The sequence below is a fragment of the Podarcis erhardii genome (genome assembly GCF_964252035.2).
Source record: "Podarcis erhardii genome assembly, chromosome: 4".
Taxonomy (NCBI): Eukaryota; Metazoa; Chordata; class Lepidosauria; order Squamata; family Lacertidae; genus Podarcis; species Podarcis erhardii.
This window is the reverse complement of record NC_138508.1, coordinates 29,031,955-29,056,785: the sequence shown is the minus strand read 5'-3', so window position 1 is coordinate 29,056,785 and position 24,831 is coordinate 29,031,955. Positions and strand designations below refer to the sequence as shown.

Sequence of the window (24,831 nt, the reverse complement as noted above, 5' to 3'; positions counted from 1 at the left end):
GACTGCTTCTTCAATTGCACAGGGCTAGATGTGCCTGGCAAATAGAAGGAGATGAAATGGAGGCAGTGAGAGATTTTACTTTCTTGGGCTCTATGATCACTGTAGATGGTGACAGCAGTCACAAAATTAAAAGACGCCTGCTTCTTGGGAGAAAAGCAATGACAAACCTAGACAGCATCTTAAAAAGCAGAGACATCACCTTGCCAACAAAGGTCCGTATAGTAAAAGCTATGGCTTTCCCAGTAGTGATGTATGGAAGTGAGAGCTGGACCATAAAGAAGGCTGATCACCGAAGAATTGATGCTTTTCAATTCTGGTGCTGGAGGAGACTCTTGAGAGTCCCATGGACTGCAAGAAGATCAAACCTCTCCATTCTTAAGGAAATCAGCCCTGAGTGCTCACTGGAAGGACAGATCCTGAAGCTGAGGCTCCAATACTTTGGCCACCTCATGAGAAGAGAAGACTCCCTGGAAAAAACCTTGATGTTGGGAAAGATGGAGGGCACAAGGAGAAGAGGACGACAGAGGACGAGATGGTTGGACAGTGTTCTCGAAGCTACCAGCATGAATTTGACCAAACTGCAGGAGGCAGTGGAAGACAGGAGTGCCTGGCGTGCTCTGGTCCATGGGGTCACGAGGAGTCGGACACGACTAAACGACTAAACAACAACAACAAAGATGTACCGCGGGTAACACTATCCATAGTTGACAGCCACCACCATATCAGCACCAAAGCTCAATACAGTAAAGGACTTCAGGATAGAGAAAGAAACTCTCTTTGCTTCCCATATTCCCAGACACCGCTCTCCCCCATTGAAATTGGCCCCGTGTGAGCCACTGCCGCGTCTTTCCTTCCTGCAAAAAGCCTGTCCCTCTGAGCTCTCTCTGTGGATTTAAATTCTTCTCCTCCCTCTCCAGAGTTCCACGTTCCTCATCTCCGCAGCGTCACGTGAGCCCGCTAAGGATTCGGGGCGCTGTAGTTTTTGCCCCCGGCCTCGAGAACTACAACCGCCTCCCTCCGCCCCCACACGCGAGAGCAGTCGCCACTCGCGCATGCGCAGCGCGGCGCTCGGCCGCCATTTTGGAAAGCGGGGGTTGGAGCCTTTTCCGGGGGTATGTTTTACCTCAGCCCCGCGAGCATGGCGGTGCCCGTCTGACCTCAGGGAGCCCGCTGGAAAAGCGAGCCGCGTCGTCCGTTTGAGGTTGGTGTTGCTACCTAAAAACGCGGCTTTGGAGGGGATAAGAGTCAAAAGCGCGGGTCGGGTGTCGGGTCCGCGTGAGCGGGGACGCGCCTGGGGTCCCTCGAAAGGATCCCTTGGGTCTCTTGTCCTGCGCTTCCCGCTCGCTCTCTGGCGCCGGGGTGGCGGGGTCGGGGCACGTTGTTTCCAGCCGGGCGGGTGGGGGGTGGGGATGCGTGACACGGGAAGAAGACGGAAGGCCAGACCCCGGGCTCGGTGAGGGTTGGCTAGTAAACACGCGGACATGCTGCGTGAAACGAGTGACATCCCATAACCTGCGCCTGGTGGGCGTCCCTCAGAAAAGGGCACGATTAAAATAGCACGGTGACACAGTGTCTCATTATTAACCCACAGGGAGACTAAAAAATAATAAAAATTATAAGATGCCTGTTGGGAATTATGTTCTCAGATAAGCAAGGGGCTGGCTTCAGATTATCATATTTTTCTGGCCTATTCGTTTTGGTGATTATAAATATGAAGTTTAACATACTCCGATTGTATGTTACTAACGCACAAGGACAACATCATTTTATGTAGTAACCTGCAGCTAAACAGATGTGCTTACTACGGTCGCAGGCAGGGCTGGATTTAGGTTTGATGAGGCCCTAAGCTACTGAAGGTTTGATGAGGCCCTTTATATGGCCAGCTGTCCTTTGTCAACAACAAATTGTCGCTGTTTTTTATGTTGAATATATGCCATATGGTAATTTATGGATCTCATAGGTATCTAAAGCCATTTGCCTACACAACACAAAACACTGTTGCTGTATGTAGGTTTTATTTTATTTGTTTTTTATATTTTGGAAATGTACATCTTTTTTTCTTTAATTTTTTGGGGATCCCCAAGAGAGTGGGGCCCTAAGCTATAGCTTATTTAGCTTATATGTAAATCTGGCACTGGTTGCAGGCCCTTCCCCATGATTTCTGACTGATTTTAAAATGCAGCCCTTCACTTATGTCCCACTCTCTTTCTCAGGGAAGAAATGCACAAAAATGGAGCTTTACAGAACAATCCTATATAAATAAGTTCCATTCTGTTTCATAGGATGGCCACGGTTCGGTAATAGATCATCTGCTATGTGTGCCGAAAGCCCCATTCTCTGACATCCTCATGTAGGGCTGCGAATGTCCCATGCTTAAAAACTTGGGTTACTGCTGCAAATAAATGTTAACAGGGGATAGGCAACATGCTGTTCTCCCTCTGTTTTTTGGAGATAACTCCCATTATCCCTGACCTTTGGTTGTGCTGATTGGGGCTCATGGGTGTTGGAGTACAACAACATCTAGAGGACACCATATTGTTTACTGCTGGTATAGCCCCTACTGTGCTAGATGGGTCAATGGTCTGGCTGAGGGCAAGGCAGCTTCCTATGTTCCTAATGTACCATCTAACCATGCGTAGGATTGCAGCCTTAATTAAGAAATGAGTCAGGTGTAGGTGGATACTGGAGAAGAGTAGCTGATATCATGCTGTAAACATATTGTTTTATTATTTTAAGATGCTTCATGATGAGTGTAAGCCAAGATACCTTGAAAGTCAAGATGCATCAGCAACAGAGCCCTGTTCTAAAAGGATGAAATCAACAGAAGAGCCTTATGGTAAAACCTATGATGGCTTGCAAAGACTTCATGAAGAAATACATGTTAAAAAAACCCATAGTGGGTTTATTCCTTTGTCCATTTCTGATGAAGAGGCACAAAATGAAAAAGAAACTGCAGAAGTAAAGGCATTCATGGGTAAAATACCAGTGTTACCAGAGCCTTCAAAGTCAGTAAACAATACTGAGATTACAAGAAACAAAGGTTTTGCTCCTTCCAGTACCAATATACGTAAAAACAGAGAAGACAGTGACTTCATCAAAGAACATAAGAATGAAGAGAAAGAATTATATAGCACAAGCAAAGCCTTTATTGGACCCATTTATAAAAGTAAAGCTGATTGCATACGTGATCAAAGGAAAAAGAGAGAAACCGTGCCTAAACAGGCTCTCCCTGGTGATGTGCCAAAAATAGAAGATGAGTTGTCCCAATTCTATAATGAAATTGATCAGCTTGAAAGTGATGAAAATCGTTTTGATAGTCACTTACAGGGGACAGAAACAAATTCACTTGGGGAATATAATAAATGGAATCCAATGGCTTGTGTAAATTCTCAAGAATGGTCCTGTAGAACATCACCTGGTGGTGATCAGTGTTTTTATAATAATTCACCAAGTGATCGTAGAATAGGCAGTGAACAGTATTCATACAATGACCCATCGGGTCACAGGAGTGACAACAGACGGTGTTGTAACAATGAAAGAGATGTATGGGAAATGAGACAATTATGTAACAAACAGGATAGTTCTAGATTCTGGAATGATTCTATGTCTCAGTTAAGGCCTAATTGGCAAAACACACATCCTTTTATAATACCTTATGGCCCACCACCTCCTCAATTCACTCCTCGTTTTAATTTTCAGGAACCTAATTCCTCATCACTTCGTTCAGATACTTTCCATCCCCCAAATGTGGGACCATTCAAAAACAGCCATATTAACATGAGTAGTGCAACATCTGATGAAAATAATGCCTATCATTTTAGTAATGATAATATACAGCCCAACAGAAATGGATTTAACATGCCAGGTGGACACATGGATAATGGTTTCTGTGAAACTCGACCATGTTGGAAAGAAATTAAAACTTATCCAGATGAAGGATCAAGCAACGTTTCTCAGCAGTTTCTAGAGGGCAAGTTATATGAATCACAAAAGCAACTTCTGATCTTAAGAGGTCTTCCAGGCTCAGGGAAGACAACATTATCTCGGTAAGAGAATGACAACTTAATTTTAAGAAAGAAATCTGTTTCGTTTGATTTATTGTTTGTTGTTTCAAACATCATGGTCATTTCAACCCCCCCCCCAAAAAAATTCATATATATAAATACAACATTAAAACAATATCAACCTATCTATCTATCTATCTATCTAGAAAGCTGAATATTTTATGTTGTAGAATTTTGTTCCATTAAAACATTTTTATTTTTTGAGAGCAATTCAAATCACCCAAGACATTTCACTGGTGAGACAGTAATCATTAAATGGCATATGTGTTAGTAATTAATTTTGCTTTTTCAGTAAAAAAAGTTGTTGACCATTGCTTAAATGTTTAAAGCATAATATTGTTTCTATTTTGTAACAACTTTTGAGTTGAATAATTCCATGATTGTATATTGTTCCTTTTAGTTTGTATTTTATTGTATTCTTTGTATACTGTACTGCCCTGAGAATGTCAGTTGAAGGGTGATTGTTGTTATTTATTAAATGTGTAAACTGCCCTTCATCTGTACATCTGAGGGTGGTTCACAGCATAAAAATACAAGATAAAAACACAAAATACATAATATAAGCAAGAACAAAACAAGCCAATAACCTGTCCTTTGATATTATTAAAACAGTTATGATAATTATAAATAATGGGCTGTATCTAAAGTTGTGCTATATGAATGTTCTGTCAGTGCAATGATTTTTGCTTGAACAATTCTCCCTTGCTCTCCTCCCCATGCACATGCCCTAAATTTGTTGTAATGGTCCCCCAAACCCTCCAGAACCAATTTGGGGAAGACATGGGCATAGGAGGGTGGGAAAATTCCATTGCACAAGCATAAATCCTTGCAAAATGAGTGCACAGAATACTGTCCATTATTATTTAATCCTGAAAACTCCCAGTGATTGAAGCTGATATTGAATGGTACTGATATTTTTTTAAAAAAACAAAAATATTGGAATGCCTCTTACTTTCTATTGAGGATCACAAGATAGGGGTTAGGATCTTAGGAGTCCTGACTTTGGATTTCAGCTCAGCTATGGTTGATTTGGTCTGAAAGTTCTTATCCAGAGTTTTCCCCATGTATGAGATAGCAATAATGGTAGTTTGGTGTAAGGATTAATGCATGTAGGGCTATAAAGAGTACTTGTTTGTTTCCACGCATTTTAAGTTTAAAAACAAAACATTAAAAGTAGAAACTAGGTACAACAAAATAATTTTGTGGCACCTTAATGCCAGGCATTTACTATGGCTTTTGTGGTCTATGGTTGGTAGATTATCTATTGAGTGTTTCTTGTGGCTGAATTTAAAACTGCTCCTAGTCATGGAGCATTCTAGGTAATGAGGTTCTAACTTGTGCAGATTGGCTGACCCTTCAGTGTTTTATGTTCTACAAAGCAAGTCTGGATGATCCCACAGTTGATCCATCAGGAGTAGAAATTCACATCTTGTATCCTCTGGGATATTTTTTCTACAGTCTGTGGACTGAAAGGAAAATGAAGGAAGCCAGGAATAATATTTGCCAATATTGTATGGCCAGTTTTAGCAAGTGAGCTGATGTAGAAGTTTTCACCAGAGAAGTTTTGTGCTCTGGGCTTCAGGGAAGGTGTGAAATGTAGTGAGATAAATATGAGGTTTATAAATAGTTGGCTTTGCAATGGAAACCAAAAGTACCTCCAAAATAAATGAATGGTACTGTATAATAGAATGGTACTGTATAAAGTATAATATGTTTTGCTTTCCAAAAACAAGATTTGGCTATCTTGTAATAGTGTTGCCTTTTCCTTTAACAGTATTCTGCTTGGTCAGAGTCGTGATGGCATAATATTCAGCACTGATGAATACTTTCGGCAGAACAATGGATGTTGGTCATATGATGTTGGTCAACTAGGTGCTGCTCATGACTGGAACCAGAAGAGAGGTGTGAATATATTAATCATGTATAATTTTGTTAATGATATACTTAAAAGTATAGATTTATTGATACAAGAGTTTGTGGTAGAAGATCTACCAGCATGTGCAGTTGGTAGCCTTTTCCAATATACAGAATGGACAAATGAGCCTGTGGTTGTCAGATGCAATAAAGGAAAGAACTCCTCCGCCCTTGGTAATTCTGGGGCATGTAAAAGTTTAAAACAGGTTTTCTCATCTTCCTACAGCGGTAGGAAAAGTTACATTTTCTGAAATTCTTTTTACGCAGTTATGAAATGCACATGAGCTCTACTCAGCCCCAAACACAACAGTATCACTGTCACACTATTCTTGTGTACAGGAGCTGGCTTCTCTTCTCTTTGTAGATGCAACCATTTTGACTTGCAAAGGCCACTTTGTCAATTTCTTACAGAAGTCTCTTTATTTGGAATTACTTGACTAATGAACTAATCAGTTTTGGTCAATTGTGAACCTTGGTGGGAAAGAACAGATAAGGCAGCTATTGGTATTATATAGGAAAACTTTGCCTCTGACCTGAAGTTGATTCTAATGAGATCCATGAGAGATCTAATGAGAGGAGTTTGTTGTATTGTTGGCAATTTTACAGAAGACTTTCTTTTTCTAACCTTGTTAATTGAAGCAAGTGATATTTATAATTGCTGTTTGTATAATTTATTATGATTTTATTGCAGCAAGACAAGCAATGGATCAAGGAAGATCCCCAATTATAATAGACAACACTAATACACAAGCCTGGGAAATGAAACCTTATGTAGAAGCGGTAAATAAAGCAGCATATTTCTTATGGAAACTCACTTCCTTCTCAGTGAGAAAACTAAATGAATTAATCAGTCTGATTTTATTTTTGACATAATCTACATTTTGTATTATCTTCATCTTATTATAATTTATGTATGTTTCTGTAAATCCTAAGCCTTTTTTCCCACCAAAATACTGTTTTTTAGTCTGCTGAACTTGCAGCCCAATCCTATGCATCTTAGTCAGAAGTAAATTCCACATATTTAAATGGACTTACGCCCTGATATATGTATAAAATAGCAGCCTTTATCAGAAAAGCTAGTTTCTTATAATTTATTTTGGAAGTTACTAATCTGTCACTATTCTTTTTATAAACATAATTCTTTATCTTTGTTTAGGCTCTAGAAAAGGGCTACCGAATAGAATTCCATGAACCAGACACATGGTGGAAGTTTGACCCAGAAGAATTAGAAAAGTGAGGTCTATGTTTTGGTTTTATTTAAAAATACACGAAAGCTTTAAAGTTTAATATTTTGGTTATGTAACCAGTGAGTCAGCTTTCGAACAATGGCATATATCAACTTGTAAGGCTTCTCCCTTCTTCAGTATTAACCCTGCCACTAACTGTCCTTTTGACAACCATTGTATCCGCTTGTCTCACTGATGATTGTGTTCTGCACACCTTTCAGTTTCACCCTCCCCTTTTCTATTCATAAAGCTTAGTAGAAATGAATGGTAATAACAGTCTGATGAAGCTTACAAAGCTTTCAATTTTATTTTATTTTTAATAAGGCTGCTGCTGAAAGCATAATGGAAGTGCATTTTATTTGGATCTGACAAACTGTTCTGCTTGCAGAACAAAGCTTTCCTGCCTCCCACTTTTTCACAGCCCCTGAAAAGTCACTCCTGAAGGATGTGGAATATGACATGGCGGGCTGCAAATGATTTAAATTGGGGACTTGCCCTTTTGTGAACAGAAGTGCCTTCTGCATATGTCGTCACTCCACTGGATCCAAGCCAGTATTTATAATTATTTCAAGAAAGCAGTAAATGGAGTTATTGGGTGCACCACCTAAAAATATAACCTAGATTAAAATATTGTCAGACTTTTTTTAGTGTTTTCTCATTCAAACGTAATTTCAGATCTTCAAGAAACATGCATATAATTTCCTTAGGATCATGATGATGCTCATTTAAGAGACAGGGCTGGTGGTGGTAGGTTTTGGTTTTGCTCTTTAGTGAAAAATGACCACTGGGAAACTACAACTTTGCAAAAAGGAATAGCAAAGGAGAGCAGCAGCAGCCTAATCCTTTCTGCCAAAAATTGCTGTTTGCCAGATGTCTTTCTGCCCATGAGCAAAAACATATAGGAACCTGCCTGACCCTGGACAAGCTTCTTGAAGAAAGGCAATTTGAAAGCATTCTGAGAGATTCTATAAATTGATCAGACTTGAACTTCATTTCTTGTTTCTGTAGGAGGAATGAACATGGGGTCAACCGTGAGAAGATTGTTCAAATGTTGGAAAGATACGAATATCAAATATCAATACCCATTGTCATGAATTCGGTCCTGCCTTTTCACAAAACTTCACAGTGGCCACCTCCACAAAGAAGACAGAGGTGGGGAGCCTCTTCAGACTCTTGGAATACTTTCAGTGTATCAAATAGCCGATAACTCAGGGTATACTTGCTAAGGCTAATTCTCTTTTCAGAAAGCAAGCTATAATAAAACACAGCGTTAATAAATTGAAATTTTAAAGCCAGCTTAACTCCTAGTGTCGGATTGTTTCCAAACTATTCTGCTACTTTCTTTTGAGGGTTAAATAATCTTAATGCAGATCATTATCCCTTGGGGAATGTTTATAAATAATGTAAATACATGTTTAATATTAAAATTGAATGTTAAATATTTTTAAAATATATATTTGTACTAATCTTGGTTTTGATTAAGCCCTGTGACTATGTGGATACACCAGGTGGTTTATCATTGGATTTTGACACAAGAGTTTTTGCATTGTAAACTGCTGAGCAGTTTCTTTAAGAATTCTGAATAGAATATAATGAATTTTTAATAAATGCAGGTAACCAGAAGAATAACTCAGTATATATATAGGTGTTGCATTTGAATCGTTTTTTTAACTGCTTTCAATCGCAGTCCAGTTCTAACAACTTTATACCAGTTATTTCAGTTAAGTTTATTAATCACATGTTGACATCAAGCTGAAGCTCACTTTTCCATTGCCATTTATTCTTTGGGGTTCTTTGTTGTTCAGTCAGTCAGTTATGACAGTAGTAGTCTAGACCCTGCCCTGCAGTTAAAACCTGTGACTTCAAAACATCAGCATACAGTTTAAATGGAATCCTGATAAGTTCAGTTCTCGAGATTTTAATTTGAAGATTACATTGTCTTTTTCTAAGTTCACACTATTGTGGTATGTGCAAGTTTGCTTTTTTTGTTTGGTTATGCGGCTTTGTCATGAAAGAAGCAATAAATGAAATACATTGAAAAAGCTGGAACTGTATACATATATGTGGACATTGGAACCAGTTACTTAAAACCACATTACATGAACTATGATATAGGCAGTAGCCAATTAATCAGAAGTTTGAGGCTGAGCTGGCATGAGGCTTAATTATTGTTCTAATTTTGGTTTTTTACCATGTAGTGAAAATTTACTGAATGTTTGCCTCTTTTCTTGTCACCCAATTGCTGTGCTCTCTTGTACTATAGTTTCAGCAATCCATTGTCAGTGTAATACAATTAGTGTCTTGAGTCTAGCTTTATGGTTTAAGTTGAATGAAAATATTAAAATACCAGTGTGGTCCATTAGGGCTCTCCTGTTGTGGGTTGAGAGGTGACTCTTGGGAATATCAGGTAGTGACTTTGTCTTAAAGCAACCTTATTTGTCCTGTTCTACATGGAAAATAAATCTAACATAAAAGACGCACTTTCCATCTCTTGATAAAGAAATATGTTTGCATGACACACAGTTGGAAAATCTTGACTTTACATTCAGAACATTTTTGTGTTTGCTCTGGAAACATGCTTTTGTCAAACTTGTTGGTATCTATAAATCTCTAAACAAAATAAAAACGGCTTATATCTGCTTTATAAATATGTATTCTTAGGAGGCCATTGCCATCTTATTTCAGTATTGCTACTCAAAAGTGCCTGCTTTGGCCCTTTGGCAACTATTTCAGCTCTGCATTGTTTCCATCTGAGAAAGCACAGTGTAGTTATCTGTTAGTTGCACATATGCTTTTCATGGCTTTAAAGGGTAGTAGTTGTTGGGGAGGCAGAGATAGTTTGCTACTCACCTGCTTATTTGGAGATAAATATTGCTCACCCCAGGTGAGCAGAGAGACTGCAAATTACTGTTACTATATGCAGATGACTTAATTGTCAAAGACAATTATGAAACCTGGTTTTGAGTTTAACTAATAAGGGGCTGTTAATATGAGACCTTTGTGGAGCAAGACAAACTTTAGGCTTCTGTGAAGGAAAATGCTAATTGCTCATATGTATGTAAATGAAAATCTGATGGCTGCACCAGTCACTGTAGAAATCTCAACTTCTTGGCATTAGCTAGGAAAGGATTTTAAAATATGTCAATCACATTTGCAACTTTTGCATTAAGCTAGCTTACACAATTAAACAATATAATGCTTTTTACCGCATTTCTGGAGAAGCCACTGAATCACTAATACAAAAATAGCCTCATTTAAATAGCTAGGATTATAAGCTGTGGGCTGAGTGTGTAAATAATTGGTACCCAGGATGTTCAAGTTAAAAATGTTCCTACAGTTTGCCTCAAGTACATTTCTCTCCCTCTTTTATTGCTCTTTTAACATGGAGATTCAACATTCGTGCTACTGCATTGTGGTCATACAGTCCTTAAAAAGGCAGGATATATTTAAGGATATACTGATAATTGGCACTTTGGTAAATACTGTGATTTAGTAACCATATATATGGAAGACCAGCAACTTAGTATATCGTGAACTACTATGGAAGCTCCATTGGAAATGCATGGCTGCTGCAGAAGAGCACAAGAATGACCAACATAACCAATAAAGTACATGCATATTACACGTGCCTCATTTGAAGAACGCAACAAGAGTTGCAAAACAAGTCAACTTTGGGGAAAGAGGCTGAAGACTCCATAGAATAGATTGGTTGTATGTTTTCTATCATTTTGCTCTTGTGTTCAGAGCCCTGCTCATTTGCATGGGGCTTACTCATGTAGTTTCTGCTACATTGCACCAAGTTTGCAAAAATATAGTAAGTGTGTGCATCAGCCCTGGAATGGTGATCAGATATAACCAACATACTTTTGCTACTGCGGGGGGAAACTTACATAGTTCCTATAGCTTTAAAGGTTAGTTAACAAAGAGATGATTTCTGTGGATGAAAACCAGACTTGCTCCACCTGTCTACCAGTTTTTAAGATCTTGCCTTGAAGCAAACCCTCTAAAAAACTGCCACCAGAGATTTTCAGGGAGCCTATGGAGTGTTTCATCCTTAATGGGATTTTCTTTTTCTTGTGCTTAAGCGGAGGTTCTGTGTCACATACACAAGGGTTTTAGATACTGGTTTATGCTTTGCAGAAATACCTTAAAACTACTTTTTAAAAGTTGAAATTATTCAAATGCTAACTTATACTGTTTAACAAAGTACTCAGTTACTAAATCTGGAAAAGTAGAAGCAAGATAGTAGGCATGATCTAGGGATGTTGGCACAGAATGTATTCTTTGTCGCTCCTACCACACTGAAAATTTCTGCAGACATCAGATGTGGATATTCACGGCCATGGCAAGAGACTGATTGAAAGGCTCATTCTCACATAGCCTGACCAGAGTTGATGTGTGTGGTAAATGAACCTGTTACGTCATCTGGTAGATCGTTTTATTTGAGTTTTAATTTTTGGCTTTGTGTAGCAAGCAATTACCTGCAAGTGAAGAGGGTATATCTCTGGATCTACCCTTATTTGCCCCACACACTTAAAACCTGAGTAGGGTTGCAAATGAGGTTACATGGATATGCATATGTAGGAACTCTATGAGGTAGGTAGGATGTTCAGTTAAAAGTAATTTATTGAACCTTAGTTATAACAGTCAAGTGTGCTAAGCCTTTTATCTTTTCTAATTATTTCTTAATAGCCTTTGTATCTGATAAGATTTGCTGTATAGGTGTGTAAACAGCAACAAATTACCTTTGTTCGGTTTGATTATTCAAGGTTTTTGCTAGCACAGCTTTCTGTTTCATTTTTTAAAAAAGATAAAAGGGCAGGAGAGGATCAAAAGCTTGCTGTATAAGTCAGACTTGTCAGGAATAAAGTCTTTAAAATATTTAATGTTGTTTTTGTTCAGTGACTTGCGTGTGTTCTGCTTTTTAATGTGTATTTGTGAAATGTGCATGTAAATACTTTTTAATAGAAATTTTATTAAATCTAAAAAATTGAATGATATTTTGCTGCTTAATTTGTTTGCAGATGTTGCATTTTGAATGTTTTCCAGTAGTAGAGGTTGCTATGAATATCCAGTCTGGTAACTTTAATATGTTAAATATATATATATATTTAACAATGTTCATTTTGTCACTTGATTGCTGTGTCAGTATTTTGAGTACAGTCATACCTCATGTTACGTCTGCTTCATGTTATGTTCTTTCAGGTTACGTCCCACGGAGACCCAGAAGTACCGGAAAGGGTTACTTCTGGGTTTTGCCACTTGCGCATGCGCAGAAGCGCAAAATGATGCCACGTGCATGCGCAGAAGTGACGAATCGCAACTTGCGCGTGTGCAGATGCGCCACTGCAGGTTGTGCTCTTTTCATGTTGCGAACGGGCCTCCGGAACGGATCCCGTTCGCAACCAGAGGAACCACTGTATCTACAACAGGGATTGTAAAAATATCTCACTTTTAGTAACTGGCAAGGTGTATTCCCCCATTGGTGAGTGGGATGTGTAGATGTAGCTCCACCCATTCACCAGCGTGATGCAGTTACATCATGTAAGTGTGGGTGGATTGTCCTGCCAAAAGTTGGCATGATTTATCAACAATCAGCCTGTATTTCCTCCTTATAGCAGGCAAGGAGCTACATTGTTCCTAGTCATAAACATAGAGAAACCTTGTGTTCATAGTTCCTGCATGTTGCTGCCATAAATGGGGGGGCGGGAGCAAGAAATAACTTGTGTTAACAAAGAATTAGGGTTTTGGGAGGAAAACTAACATTTCCAAGATGGGCTTCTTGAAAGTGTAATGGTAATGAGAGAGAATCAAGTACCTGATCTAGTGAATGAAAATGAATCTGCTCTGCACAATATCTTCCAATACTCACAATGTGTGAAGAGGGTGGGCTGTGGGTATAAAAGTGGTTGGTGGTGAACTAATTGCTTGGTAAGGAAGTAGTAGGATTTTAAAAAATTCTACCATGAGAAAGAATACATATTTTCCATTTGATTTTGATCCATTTAGGATGCAGCCCTATGGTCTGTGTCTCTGGGGCAGCAGGACATTGTTGACCTCCCTCTCCGTTGACAAGGATGTCTGCTCCCAGAGGTCTCTTTGTTGCAGCTGTGGAAGGGGCTGTTGGTACTCTGGCAGCCATAGGAGGCAGATTGAGAGTCGCTTTAGATGAGGACGCAAAGCTCCCCTGTTCCCATGACAAAGCAGGGGGTGGGGGTGGGTGGGAGGAGCTTGTATGCTTATTTTCCTTACAGTCACTACCCCCTCCCCTCCCCCATCTTACTTCCGGGCCAGTATGTGAATAGGAGGGCTTTGTATTTGTAGCCCTTCCACCAAAGATTCTCCCCCAGCTCCCACAGAATTGCTTTGCCCGGTAACATCAAAAATGTGGCTAATGCAGCTAACAATAGAAATCAGTCAAAGCAAGACATTAAAATGTCAAAACAAAACCAAGTAGGCAAAACCAAGTAGCCACCCAGAGTGGCTGGGGAAACTCAGCCAGATGGGCAGGGTATAAATAATAAATTATTGTTATTATTATTATTATTATTATTATTATTATTATTATTATTATTTTATTTTATTTTTATTTATTTATTTATTTATTTATTATTATTATTATTATTATTATTATTATTAAACAGATGAAATACCAAATAATGCTAATCAGATAAATTAAAGTCCTGCCAGCATAAATATAACTTAAGGAGGTCATGTTAAATTAACCAAGTAGATTGCCCCCTTTGTGTTTCTGCCAATCATACTTGGGGAAAGGTGGGACATGTAAAATGCCTACTTGGTTGATCTTAGATAGCAATAAGGTTTACATGGCAGTCCTCTTGAAATCCTAGTTCCAAACAATTTAGGGCTTCAAAGATGATAACCAGTATCTTGAGCTCAGCCTGGAAGTGGATCAGTGGTGAGTACAGCTGGGGGGGGGTGGCAAAGCAGTTGTATGCTCTAGAAAACTAGCCCCAGCTAGAACTTTTGTAGTAGTATTTGTACCAGCTGTACTTTCCAAATGCTTCTCAAGAGCAATCACTATGAAGAGTGTGCTGTCAGTAGTCCAAATAATTAACTAAGGCATGTGCAACCAAAACCTGAGCTCCTCTAAGAACGGGTGTGGTTTGTGCAGCACCTTAAGATTTTGAAAGGCTTAAGATTCTGTTTAAGATTAGATCAATGATTATTCCTAAACCATGAGCCTACGGTAATTTGTGGGGAGGAATGTAGTTCCATCCAATATAGGCAACAATCTTGTTCCCTGTTCTTAGCGATCAGGAGAATCTCTGGGATGAGTCTCATTTTATTGGCCCATATTAAGTCCTTCAGTGATATGGCCCTGGTTCAAAACTCTATCGCCTCCTTGGACTCAACTGGAAAGAAGAGAATATTGGTGTCATTAGTGTACTGATGGCACCAGATGCAAGAGATTTAATATTTCCTTTACACACTTTCAAACTTTGTCTTTCAGACATTTTCTCAAATGCACACTAGGAATAGATAGCAAGCCAACAGCTTGTCACTCTTCCCCCAACTGCATCTCTGTTTTTATGCAGCCATACTAAGTAATAATGCTACCCGTGAATGCTGAATTCAATACATAGTCAGAATAGGCTTACTACAATTTTTATGGTTTACCAACACAATCTTACATTTGCCAAGCACTACTTTCAAATAATTCCCCTTATTTTCACATCCGTAAAACAGTGGCTTAAGCACTAGAATATGTTTTGAAAACCTACAGTCAAGGTCTAAGTCATTCTAATTGAATTAGTGGGGCTTAAGAAGGGCATGACTGGATCATGCCCTTCTTGATCGGCCTGCTTTTAAAAAAGAGTTTATTACTATATTGTTTGGAAAGATACACTTGCATCTAGCTGCTCCATAAGAATGTTTGGGCACTTGCAATCATACAAAAATGACATGCCTAGGTCAACTCATGCAACATAACTTGTGTCAGAGAACTGGAAAAGTACTACCAGAGAAAAAGGGTTGTTCTAGAACTGATGTTCCTAATGATATTTTTCTACATTCAAAAACTATATCCACCTGTAATCCAGTGGTGCAGTCTTTTCTAGCACCTCATTATGTTGCATATGCAGACTCAGCCTTAATTTCCCTCATTTCACTGAACCAAAGCAAAAATTAGGCTGCAGTATTAACCTCTACTGGGCACGGGTGGTGCTGTGGGTTAAACCACTGAGCCTAGGACTTGCCGATCAGAAGGTCGGCGGTTCGAATCCCCGTGGCGGGGTGAGCTCCCGTTGCTCGGTCCCTTCTCCTTCCAACCTAGCAGTTCGAAAGCACGTCAAAGTGCAAATAGATAAATAGGTACTGCTCTGGTGGGAAGGTAAACGGCGTTTCCGTGCGCAGCTCTGGTTCGCCAGAAGCCGGCTCCCTTGGCCAATAAAACGAGATGAGCGCCGCAACCCCAGAGTCGGCCACGACTGGTCAGGGGTCCCTTTACATTTACCTTTATTAACCTCTGCTAAGGAAATGCTATATCCTAAATGTATTCTAAATACATTTATTTCTTCTGGACAACCTCGTTTTTTCTTCAACTCAAATGCATCATGTTTTGGGGTTTTCATTTTAATTAGGAACTTTGTAACTTATGCTTTTATTAAGATTATTCTTAATAATTTGTTCATATTTAGTTCTTATTCTGTTTAGGGAGTCGGTTGTAAAGAAGAAGCACAGGTTGCACAAGATGAAACGGAGGAAGCAAAAGAGGAACAGAAGAATGAAGGGTGCTACCATGAAAGCTATGGGGAAAACGTCAGGTGGACATTTCACTCCAAGTGATGAAGAGTCATCACAGAGTGGCCTGGAAGATTCAGAAGACAATGGAAAATCAGCATATGTTATTGGGCACCAGAATGAGCTGAAAAAATGTGTTGAGAGTGACTCTGCCAATGATAACAGTCTAACACATAGTGAGTTGCAAGAAGGAAGTGTCATTGTTTCTGATATGGTGGATCCCGTGTTGGACAATTCATTAAAAAGGAAAGCTTTTGCAGGAGACGGTAGTCTACCTCTAATGCATTTGCCATCTGCTCCTAATGAAAACAGAACTGAACAATCATTCAGTGATCATTTGCCAAATGAAATCAAAAATGTAAACTTTGTAGAAGGCAAGAGCAACGACTTGGAGTATGAAAAGCACGGTTCTCTGAAGTTGGACCACGTTACTGAAGATAGTCCAAAAATACTGACAAATAGAGAAGACAAAGACAAAGCTGCATCTACTGAAGTCATACTTGAATCTGGCCCAGAAAGGAAACGGCTCAGCGATGAGGAAAAACTAGCCGCTCCTCATCTTCCTGGGCTATCAAAAAAGAATGAGGGAAATACCTCCGCTTTCTTTTCTATCGACTTGGCTGAGAAACAGCCCCAAACCATCTTGGACAAAAGTGATTCCTGTTTGACTTGGCCTGAGGGTACATCTAAGATCATGTATGAGCAAAGGCCAAAGAGGGAGAGGAGGCCCAAGCAAGTATTTTCAGGAATGACAGGAGAATTGATTGATTATCAATCTAATAAAGAATTAGTGAAAGGAGAAGTGTTACATGGAAATAACAGTATAACAGATGGCGCTCAAACACCCCAGCTAACAGAGAACATCCATAGAATGCCATGCCCTGGGATAGGTGAATTCATGACAGAACCTAGAATTAAAACAAGTGATCCAAACAATGCAAGCATTTTAGCTACACCAAGGAAAAAAGGAAGATGCAAAAGGATCTTCAAGTTGGCCCCTAGCTTTGGTTTACCCAGACAGATTCCGGTTAGAAAGGACGAGCAAGTACTAAAGGATATTGTTGTACTGGTGGAACAAGAGGAGACTTCAAATGAAGAGGCTAGAGAAAAGAACAAGCAAAGCCTTGGCTGCTATAAATGTCCAGTACCTTCTAGTTATGATTTAGTAATAGAATCATCTCCTCATCTTGATGTGGATCCTCTCTTATGTAAATATTCCAGCCAATTTGCGCAGAAATCTATGGACTTCTCAACAAAAGTAGTCGCTTCTCCAATTCAGATATGTACTTATGTGTCTTGTAGTGCTTCCTTACCTAGCGAACAGCAAGTCGTTGCTTTTGATCTAGCTGTGGAAGCTAACACAGAGAAAAAGAGGGAGAACGTATCTTCAGATGTTTCAACTACTCAGCCAGATATTTTGTGTTCAGTTCAAGAAACAGACTCTTCTGCTGAAAACTCTGAAAAGATACAAGAAGCTAATGAAACTGAGCAGCCGGAGTATTCCCCAATCAAATACGAACAATATCCTTTGAAAACGAAATCCAGTGTTTTGGGGCTTCCTTTATCCATAGGATTTGCACTTCAACTAGTAGAACATTTTGGTTCTCCAGGAATTCCACTGGGTAACTACTCTTTTTTTGAAGAAGAAAAAATACAATTTGGCAAGTTAGGTACTTATTGCTTAGCAAAGTTGCCTAGTGAGCCAGCCACTGCTGTGTGTGTGTGTGTGTGTGTGTGTGTGTGTGTGTGTGTGTAGGTGTAGTTAAGTCCAAAGCATTACAGTGGTACCTCGGGTTAAGTACTTAATTCGTTCTGGAGGTCCGTTCTTAACCTGAAACTGTTCTTAACCTGAAGCACCACTTTAGCTAATGGGGCCTCCTGCTGCCGCCGGAGCACGATTTCTGTTCTCATCCTGAAGCAAAGTTCTTAACCTGAGGTACTATTTCTGGGTTAGCGGAGTCTGTAACCTGTAGCATATGTAACCTGAAGCGTATGTAACCCGAGGTAACACTGTATTGCTTTGGACTTAACTTTTCCTAATAGAGAGTAAATGCTTTTGGGTAATGGGTAATGGTTAGTGTTTAACATCCAATAAATTTAAAATTCCTCTGGCTATTTTAGAATGAAAATTAAAAATCACTATACATTCACAAAATATTGATTTTAATCCTCCAGTAAGTGTTCTTAATCTTTGGATTTAACCTTTGCCAGCCTGGCATTCATATTATTTATACTTCAGCCTTATGTGTGGTCTCCTATCCATAGGCATTTTAGTCTATACTTGCTTACCTTCAGCAATGACGTAGCCTTCAGCGGTTTCTGGAACATTAACTGAGCCCACAAACTTGGCCTATTCAAGTGTTACGTTATTCCTTTACAAGTCTTATATACACATTTAGTGACTTTCCCCAATTTCCTTAATTAGGCTTGCATTACAATAGCAACATTTGTAATTGTAGAGGGAAATACTGCAGTGGGGAAAATTACACTGCTGTTCCATATTCTTCTATAGCCTCAATCATGCCTAAAATCAAGAGAAGTGCTGATTTATTTTAGCAGGCCTGCTCTGCCTACTGAATGTGGTTACAGATTACCTGGGTCCTTCACTTTCTGCATACTCTTGGTCCCCTTAATTCTGCTTACAAAACCCAGCTTTCAGTTTCAACACAGTATGGAGGTTCAATTATTTGTAGATTCTAAAGCATTCACTACTGCTTGACACAACAAATTCAATGCCCAGCTACTGTTTTCAGCATTTTCTTCCCAGCTTGCTTTGGAACATTTAACAAGTCTACATGCACATACCCACGGAATAAAATTAAGCGCTACCTGTCATTGACAAATCTATCCTCCATAAATTTGTCTTAAGATTTTTTTAAAGCCATCTAAACCACCAGCCATGGCCACATCTTGTGGCTGTGCAATATGTTAAGTATGCGCTATTGTAAAGAAGGAATGAGCTCAGAGGCATTGTTTGCAGGATGTCCCGGTTGTAATGCCCTGGCACCGCCTACCCGAAATCTGTCTCTAGCAGTAGATGCTGGGAAGGACCTCTGCCTCATGGAAAACTGATGCTAACTGAAAAAAATTGGGCAGGGTGGACCAGGAGACTTCAGTATGAAGCTGCTCCATATGGGCATATGAAAAAAGTGGATTTTTTTGCCCACATAAATTCTGTTTTATACACTACTTCGTTCTCTGTGCTGCCACACCAACCTTTTTGTATTGGCCAGTACAGTGTGTTTACAGATACTCCCAACACTTTTTGTTATCTATGTGGCCTTGTAGGTTCACAAATTATTTACTGCAACATCAAGTGATAACTGCACGGGTGCATGAACAGTAGTTGATCTAGCCCCACATACTGATTTCTTGGATCTCCCAATACAATAATTATTTTTATCGGAATTTGTGCATACTCTTTGTTGCTAGTTCCCAAATATTTTAACGGCACGGGAAGTCAAGATATCAGTGCACGTGTGAGTCAACTATGGGGTATCTGTATTTTGCATGCTCAGGTTGTGACACTAGTAACAACTAAAATTACTAGCATGCTTCTCAGGTTATGGTTATTCTTCGTTATTTGCAGTATGTAGGTCAAATAACCACTTTGTGTAAAATCTTGTTTCGTAGACACTTTATTACCAGATGATTATGTAGTTCCCCTTGATTGGGCAACATCAAAGGAGATCTATTTACTGTGGAAGACTTCTGTGGAGGTATGAATGTTAGTTCTCCAGCTACCTTGCCACGCGGATTATGTTAATAACTTACATCATGATAATTGCTCCACAGCCATTGGAAAAAACCAACATAAGCAGTGAAGGAGCATGCACTGCTTGTTTATTCTGTCAGGAATAGCTCTATCTTGATGGGCTGTCACCCTGTAGAAAAAAGAAATTTTTATGTTTTCTTGTGGCTGAAAGAAATAGAAGACTCACATTTTTTTAATATAAAAAACCCCTTTAATTCTGTTTTAGAAGAAGCAGAAAACTATCATATCAAAAGAAGACAGCTCCATACCCGGTGAGTATAATCTTTTGCTTAGTAGAAGGAGAGGAGGAAGGAGGAAGAGTTCACACAATTCCCAAATTATTACCAGTTGCAAAGTATTTTCTGCATACTTTTGGAATGTTGTGCTCAGGTGTATGTCAACATTTTTGCATCTACAGATCTGATTGAAGCGCAATGAGTTGTTGTTCCTTTTAGCTACTATTTGATATGGAGTATAAAGTGGAAAGGTCTTTTGTTCTTCTGATCTTGGAAAATGTCATCGATTCTCACCTCCTTGATGACAATTTATTTTCAGGCAGCCAATATATGATCTGTTGAAAGGTGTTAGTAGCAATATCTGCACTGATCCCAGAGACTCCAATGTCAAAACAGTTCTGTTCTTCTAGTGCATAATCAAGCTATAGAATTAATTGCCACAGAATGTGGTGATAGGCACCAACCTGGATGACTCTTAAAAGTACAGATGGATTCATAGCGACAAATCATGCCTCTGAATGCCATTTGCTGGGGAACAGTAGCAGTAAATAGTATTATCCTGTGCCCTGCTTGTGGTCTTCTCAGAGGTGTCTGGCTGAGCATCTACAGGGCCCTGCTGTAGGTGTCTCCTCATTCTGAACTGCAGAAGATTGGCACAAGGCAGAAGGCCTTCATGGCAGTGCCCCCACCCCACCCCAGTTACAGAATTCCCCCAAATACCTGACTGGTGCCCACATTAATGTATTTTTAGTGCCGGGTAAGACCTCTGTAGGGACGCGGGAGGCGCTGTGGGTTAAACCACAGAGCCTAGGACTTGCCGATCAGAAGGTCGGCAGTTCGAATCCCTGCGACGGGGTGAGCTCCCATTGCTCTGTCCCAGCTCCTGCCAACCTAGCAGTTCGAAAGCACGTCAAAGTGAAAGTAGATAAATAGGTACCGCTCCGGCGGGAAGGTAAACGGTGTTTCCGTGCACTGCTCTGTTTCGCCAGAAGCAGCTTAGTCATGCTGGCCACATGACCCGGAAGCGGTACGCCGGCTCCCTCGGCCAATAAAGCGAGATGAGCGCCACAACCCCAGAGTCGGCCACGACTGGACCTAATGGTCAGGGGTCCCTTTACCTAAGACCTCTGTATTCTCCCAGGTTTTAAATATTTTTAGTGCCATTATAATATCACTTTAACAGTTGTTATCAGTATTAATTAGCTGACTCTGCTGCTGCTGTAGACCCCTGAAGAAAGCAGGATTGAAGTCTCTGCTTGTATCTCCACCCCCACCCCTGTGGGTCAACTTTGACCCACAATCCATCAGATGATTGACAGGTGGGTCAGCACACCCACGTGTCAAAGTTGGGCTGTGGGGGAGATTTGGTCCAGTGGAGCAGAAAGTTCCTTACCCCTGTGTTATGATGATTGGTGTTTTTCACTCTGTGAAGTACTTGACTCTCTAACTAATCCCAACCTCAGAGGCTTTGAAATCATTTATCTTTGGGTAAAAATAAAATAAAGGGACTTAGAGTTGGCCTGGAAAGTTGGATGAGGATATCTGTTGTAGAGATAGAAAGGACTGCATACAGCAACAGGTTGATGGTGGGAGCTGGGAACCAGCCACACTTCCTGGTTCCTCTTGGAAGACAACACTGATCAACAGGTATAGATAAATCCATGTAAGATTCAATTTCAGGCTGCTAATGTCGCTTTCTTTGTAGCTGGTGAAACTGCCCAAGAAGGTTCAAATAAAGATGATCAAGACAGAAAAGCATCTCCTGAAGCCAATCCATAAATGCACTTGGAAGAAGCACCCTTACTTTGTCAAATAATCCGAGCAACGATGGTGGCGTGTTCTGAACTTTTGTCTAAAAATTAAATATCAGCATAATGTGCAGAAAGGTACAACATGGAATTTATTTATACATATGCATGAGAAGATCTATTTCCAACCTGTGTTTCGATTTTCTAGTTAACTATAGGCATCTATCTTTTCTGTAAACGAATATCCATAGACTGGGGCTCCATAGGATGGTGATATAACTCCTGCTACATTATTATCTCAGCTGCTGAGAGCAAATGTTTAGATTGGGATACGATATCATATCAGAGTGGCAAATAGTAAAAGGAACTATTTGCTTTACTTAAATAAGGCAGATTTGATAAGCTTTAAATATTGATGCTATTAATTTTTTTCTCAGATGTTGGATTCCATCTGATAGCAGCCCTACACAATACAACGAATTATGAAAGGGGAAAGTGCACGGCTCGAGATCATATGACCTCGAGAGCAAGAGCCCATGTCCCTTTCTCCTTTGGATATTGAGTGTACAAGTGCTGCGTGTGCGTACTGCACATAAACAAATCAATGTTAATCTTTTAATATGGAGGTATTGTTGGCAGTAATAGAACATTTTTGCAAAGTCATGCTTAAGATGTTTACCTCCTCTTCAGATAATATTCCAGTCTGAGTGAAAAATTTCTGGCATCTGACCACCCAGTTGGGAAGGCATGTAGCCTTAGGTTTATTTTTGACTCATTTTTTAAATCCTATGTTCCCCAGATTTTAATCCATGGCATAATTGTGCCACTTCTGCCTGTATCAATTGCAAAAATATAGCCCTTTCTATCTGTTACCTCGGGAAAACTCTGGTTCATGTCCCGGTCATTTCTTACACTTTTCCAACTTGGTCCCTTTGCATCTATTCAGCTTTCTGAATGCCAAAATAATTCACCATTCTCATTGTCCTAATCATAAGATGCCTCTCCTTAGATCAGTGGTCAGCAACCTTTTTCAGCCGTGGGCTGGTCCACCATCCCTCAGACCATGTGGTGGGCCAGACTATATTTTTTGGGGAAAATATGAATGAATTCCTATGCCCCACAAATCACCCAGAGATGCATTTTAAATAAAAGGACACATTCTACTCATGTAAAAGCGTGCTGATTCCCGGACTGTCTGTGGGCCGGATTGAGAAGGCAATTCGGCTGCATCCGGCCCTCAGGCCTTGGGTTGCCTAACCCTGCCTTAGATCAACACTGGTTTCCTGTCTATTAATGAATACAGCACAAGTTCCTTGTTAACTTGAAAGCACTCCAAAGCCAATTCCTCTTAGCTCTCCATCCTTATATCTTGACACATCCCTGCTCATGACCTTTACTCCTCCACTTTCACTACTCTCACCTATCAGAAGATCTCCTGCTCCCTCAAAAGAAATCGCCCCTTCCTTTTCCTTTTAAACTTTTCTATAAAGCCTTTGCACAACCCCACTATATCTCAGCTTGTTACAGAGCCTAACAATTGCATCCACTTTCCTTTGTTGAATTTTTTGGTCAGCAACCATTTAAAATCTTTAAAGCACTATGTACACAGATGGCACTACATTAATAATAAAATAGTAATAATCAATGTGAAAAATACATATTTTCTGTGTTGAGAAGTGGTGTTTGCCAGTTGGCAAACTGAATATATTTATATATTCCTCTTCCAGCCAAAAGAATACTTCAAAAAACCCTGCTCCCCACAAAAACACAGAGTGCCCAATCTGAGTTACCGTATTTTTCACTATAGGGTGCACTTTTTCACCTCCAGAAATTAAGGGGAAATGTGTGTGCGTCCTATGCAGCAAATGCAGGCTCCTTGGCTTCAGCGATAGCAACGCGATGCCTCCGAAGCGCAGAGGGAGTGCTCCGAAGGTGTCGCGTTGCTTTCGCTGAAGCCTGGAGAGTGAGAGGGGTCGGTGCACACTGACCCCTCTCGCTCTCCAGGCTTCAGGGATAGCTGCCTGAAGCCTGCGGAGCGCAGCGGGAACTCGTGCTTCTGGTTCCTTTCGCTGAAGCCCGGAGAGTCCTGCTTCAGCAGAGAGGGAGAGCTGCGCAGCGCCCCTTCAGCCAAGCGGGAGGAGAAATGGAGGGGGCGCCGTTTCTCCTTCGGCTTCGCTGAGCAGAGAGGGGGAGAATTTTTCCCCCCTTGTTCTCCCCCTCTAAAACAAGGTGCGTCCTATGGTCCGGTGCGTCCTATAGAGCGAAAAATACAGTAATTACAAACATTATCATGTGTGTGTGTGTGTGTGTGCGCATATTTCATATTCTGACTGAAGGTGACAATTGTCAAACTTTAAATCAGCACCAGTAGGCTTGGGATTTTGGTTTGATACTTCACTAGATTTTTTAAAAATTTTGTATTACAGAGTTTGCTCAGTTTTGGCTTTGTCACGGATGGACTCAAGTTAAGTCACCTATAATTAATGGCAACAACGGCGGTGAGGAGAAATGCAAATTCTAAAGGTTGTTGAAAACATGGCCTACAGTCACACTGCTGCTTTCTTTCCATGTAGCCTTTGAATTTTGTTTTGAAATAAAACGAAGGTTTGAAGAATGTTTTGTCATTGTCACTATGAGAAAGCAACTTGAAACCTGTGTTGTTTCATCTGTTTGCCTCCTGTACATGTGGCATGAAGAAACTAAGAAAAAAGTGGTCAGTTTTGAGTAGGGAGACTGCTAAATTAAGACTATAACAAGGACTGGGACAGTGCAAGAAACTGTACTGCTTGTATCACCCCTGCTGTCTACCCTCCTCTCCACCACTTACTTCATTTTCCATGGTGCTGGGTCTCCCCCACTCTAGAAAGGGCCAATTGGGTACTTCCTCAGCACAAAGCATTCAGGTGAGGTGGCTGGGACAGGACCTGCACAGCTATTGCCGTGACTCTTAAGATGCACTCTTTAAACTAATATATACAGCACTCTACCCACTTGTGATTCCTAGCACCTGGCATTCAGATGCATACTGCCTTAAATAGTGGAGGTGATAATTCACTGAAGATTTGGATAACTGAAGTAAATTCAAGCATGAGGGCCTTTCCCCACAGTGGTCAAGATAATATAATC

The 24,831-nt window shown here is 40.2% G+C and overlaps 1 protein-coding gene and 1 long non-coding RNA gene across 4 annotated transcripts; one reads left to right on the top strand and one right to left on the bottom strand.

Annotated features, from left to right (window-relative positions):
• Positions 1–1,047: 1,047 nt before the first annotated feature.
• Positions 1,048–24,319, top strand: LOC309340907 (NEDD4-binding protein 2-like 2). Of its 2 annotated transcripts, XM_081860111.1 has the most exons (11): positions 1,048–1,201; positions 2,737–4,046; positions 5,839–5,966; positions 6,670–6,758; positions 7,135–7,211; positions 8,213–8,356; positions 15,881–17,589; positions 19,601–19,686; positions 19,948–19,993; positions 21,663–21,843; positions 24,132–24,319. In XM_081860111.1, exons 2-10 carry the CDS (start codon positions 2,737–2,739, stop codon positions 21,734–21,736), a joined length of 3,663 nt encoding a protein of 1,220 aa, XP_081716237.1. In that variant the 5' UTR covers positions 1,048–1,201; the 3' UTR covers positions 21,737–21,843; positions 24,132–24,319. The 2 variants fall into 2 exon arrangements, with proteins under 2 accessions (XP_081716237.1, XP_081716238.1); XM_081860112.1 differs by lacking the exons at positions 15,881–17,589; positions 19,601–19,686; positions 19,948–19,993; positions 21,663–21,843; positions 24,132–24,319 and having other exon boundaries at positions 1,053–1,201; positions 8,213–9,852.
• On the bottom strand, positions 17,286–24,135 carry LOC309341330. 2 transcript variants are annotated; one of them, XR_014156219.1, is made up of 5 exons: positions 23,977–24,135; positions 22,579–23,486; positions 21,351–21,439; positions 19,742–19,851; positions 17,286–17,424 (listed from the first exon to the last, which is right to left on the bottom strand). It is a non-coding gene; the product is annotated as an uncharacterized lncRNA (long non-coding RNA). The 2 variants fall into 2 exon arrangements; XR_014156220.1 differs by lacking the exon at positions 23,977–24,135 and having other exon boundaries at positions 22,579–23,585.
• Positions 24,320–24,831: the final 512 nt, after the last annotated feature.

Excerpts from the sequence above, each read along its gene's own strand:
- LOC309340907 (XM_081860111.1), top strand. The coding sequence starts at position 2,737 with ATGCTTCATGATGAGTGTAAGCCAAGATACCTTGAAAGTCAAGATGCA. Across the intron at positions 7,212-8,212 it reads GACCCAGAAGAATTAGAAAA|GAGGAATGAACATGGGGTCA; the intron begins GTGAGGTCTATG and ends TTGTTTCTGTAG. Across the intron at positions 8,357-15,880 it reads CCTCCACAAAGAAGACAGAG|GGAGTCGGTTGTAAAGAAGA; the intron begins GTGGGGAGCCTC and ends TATTCTGTTTAG.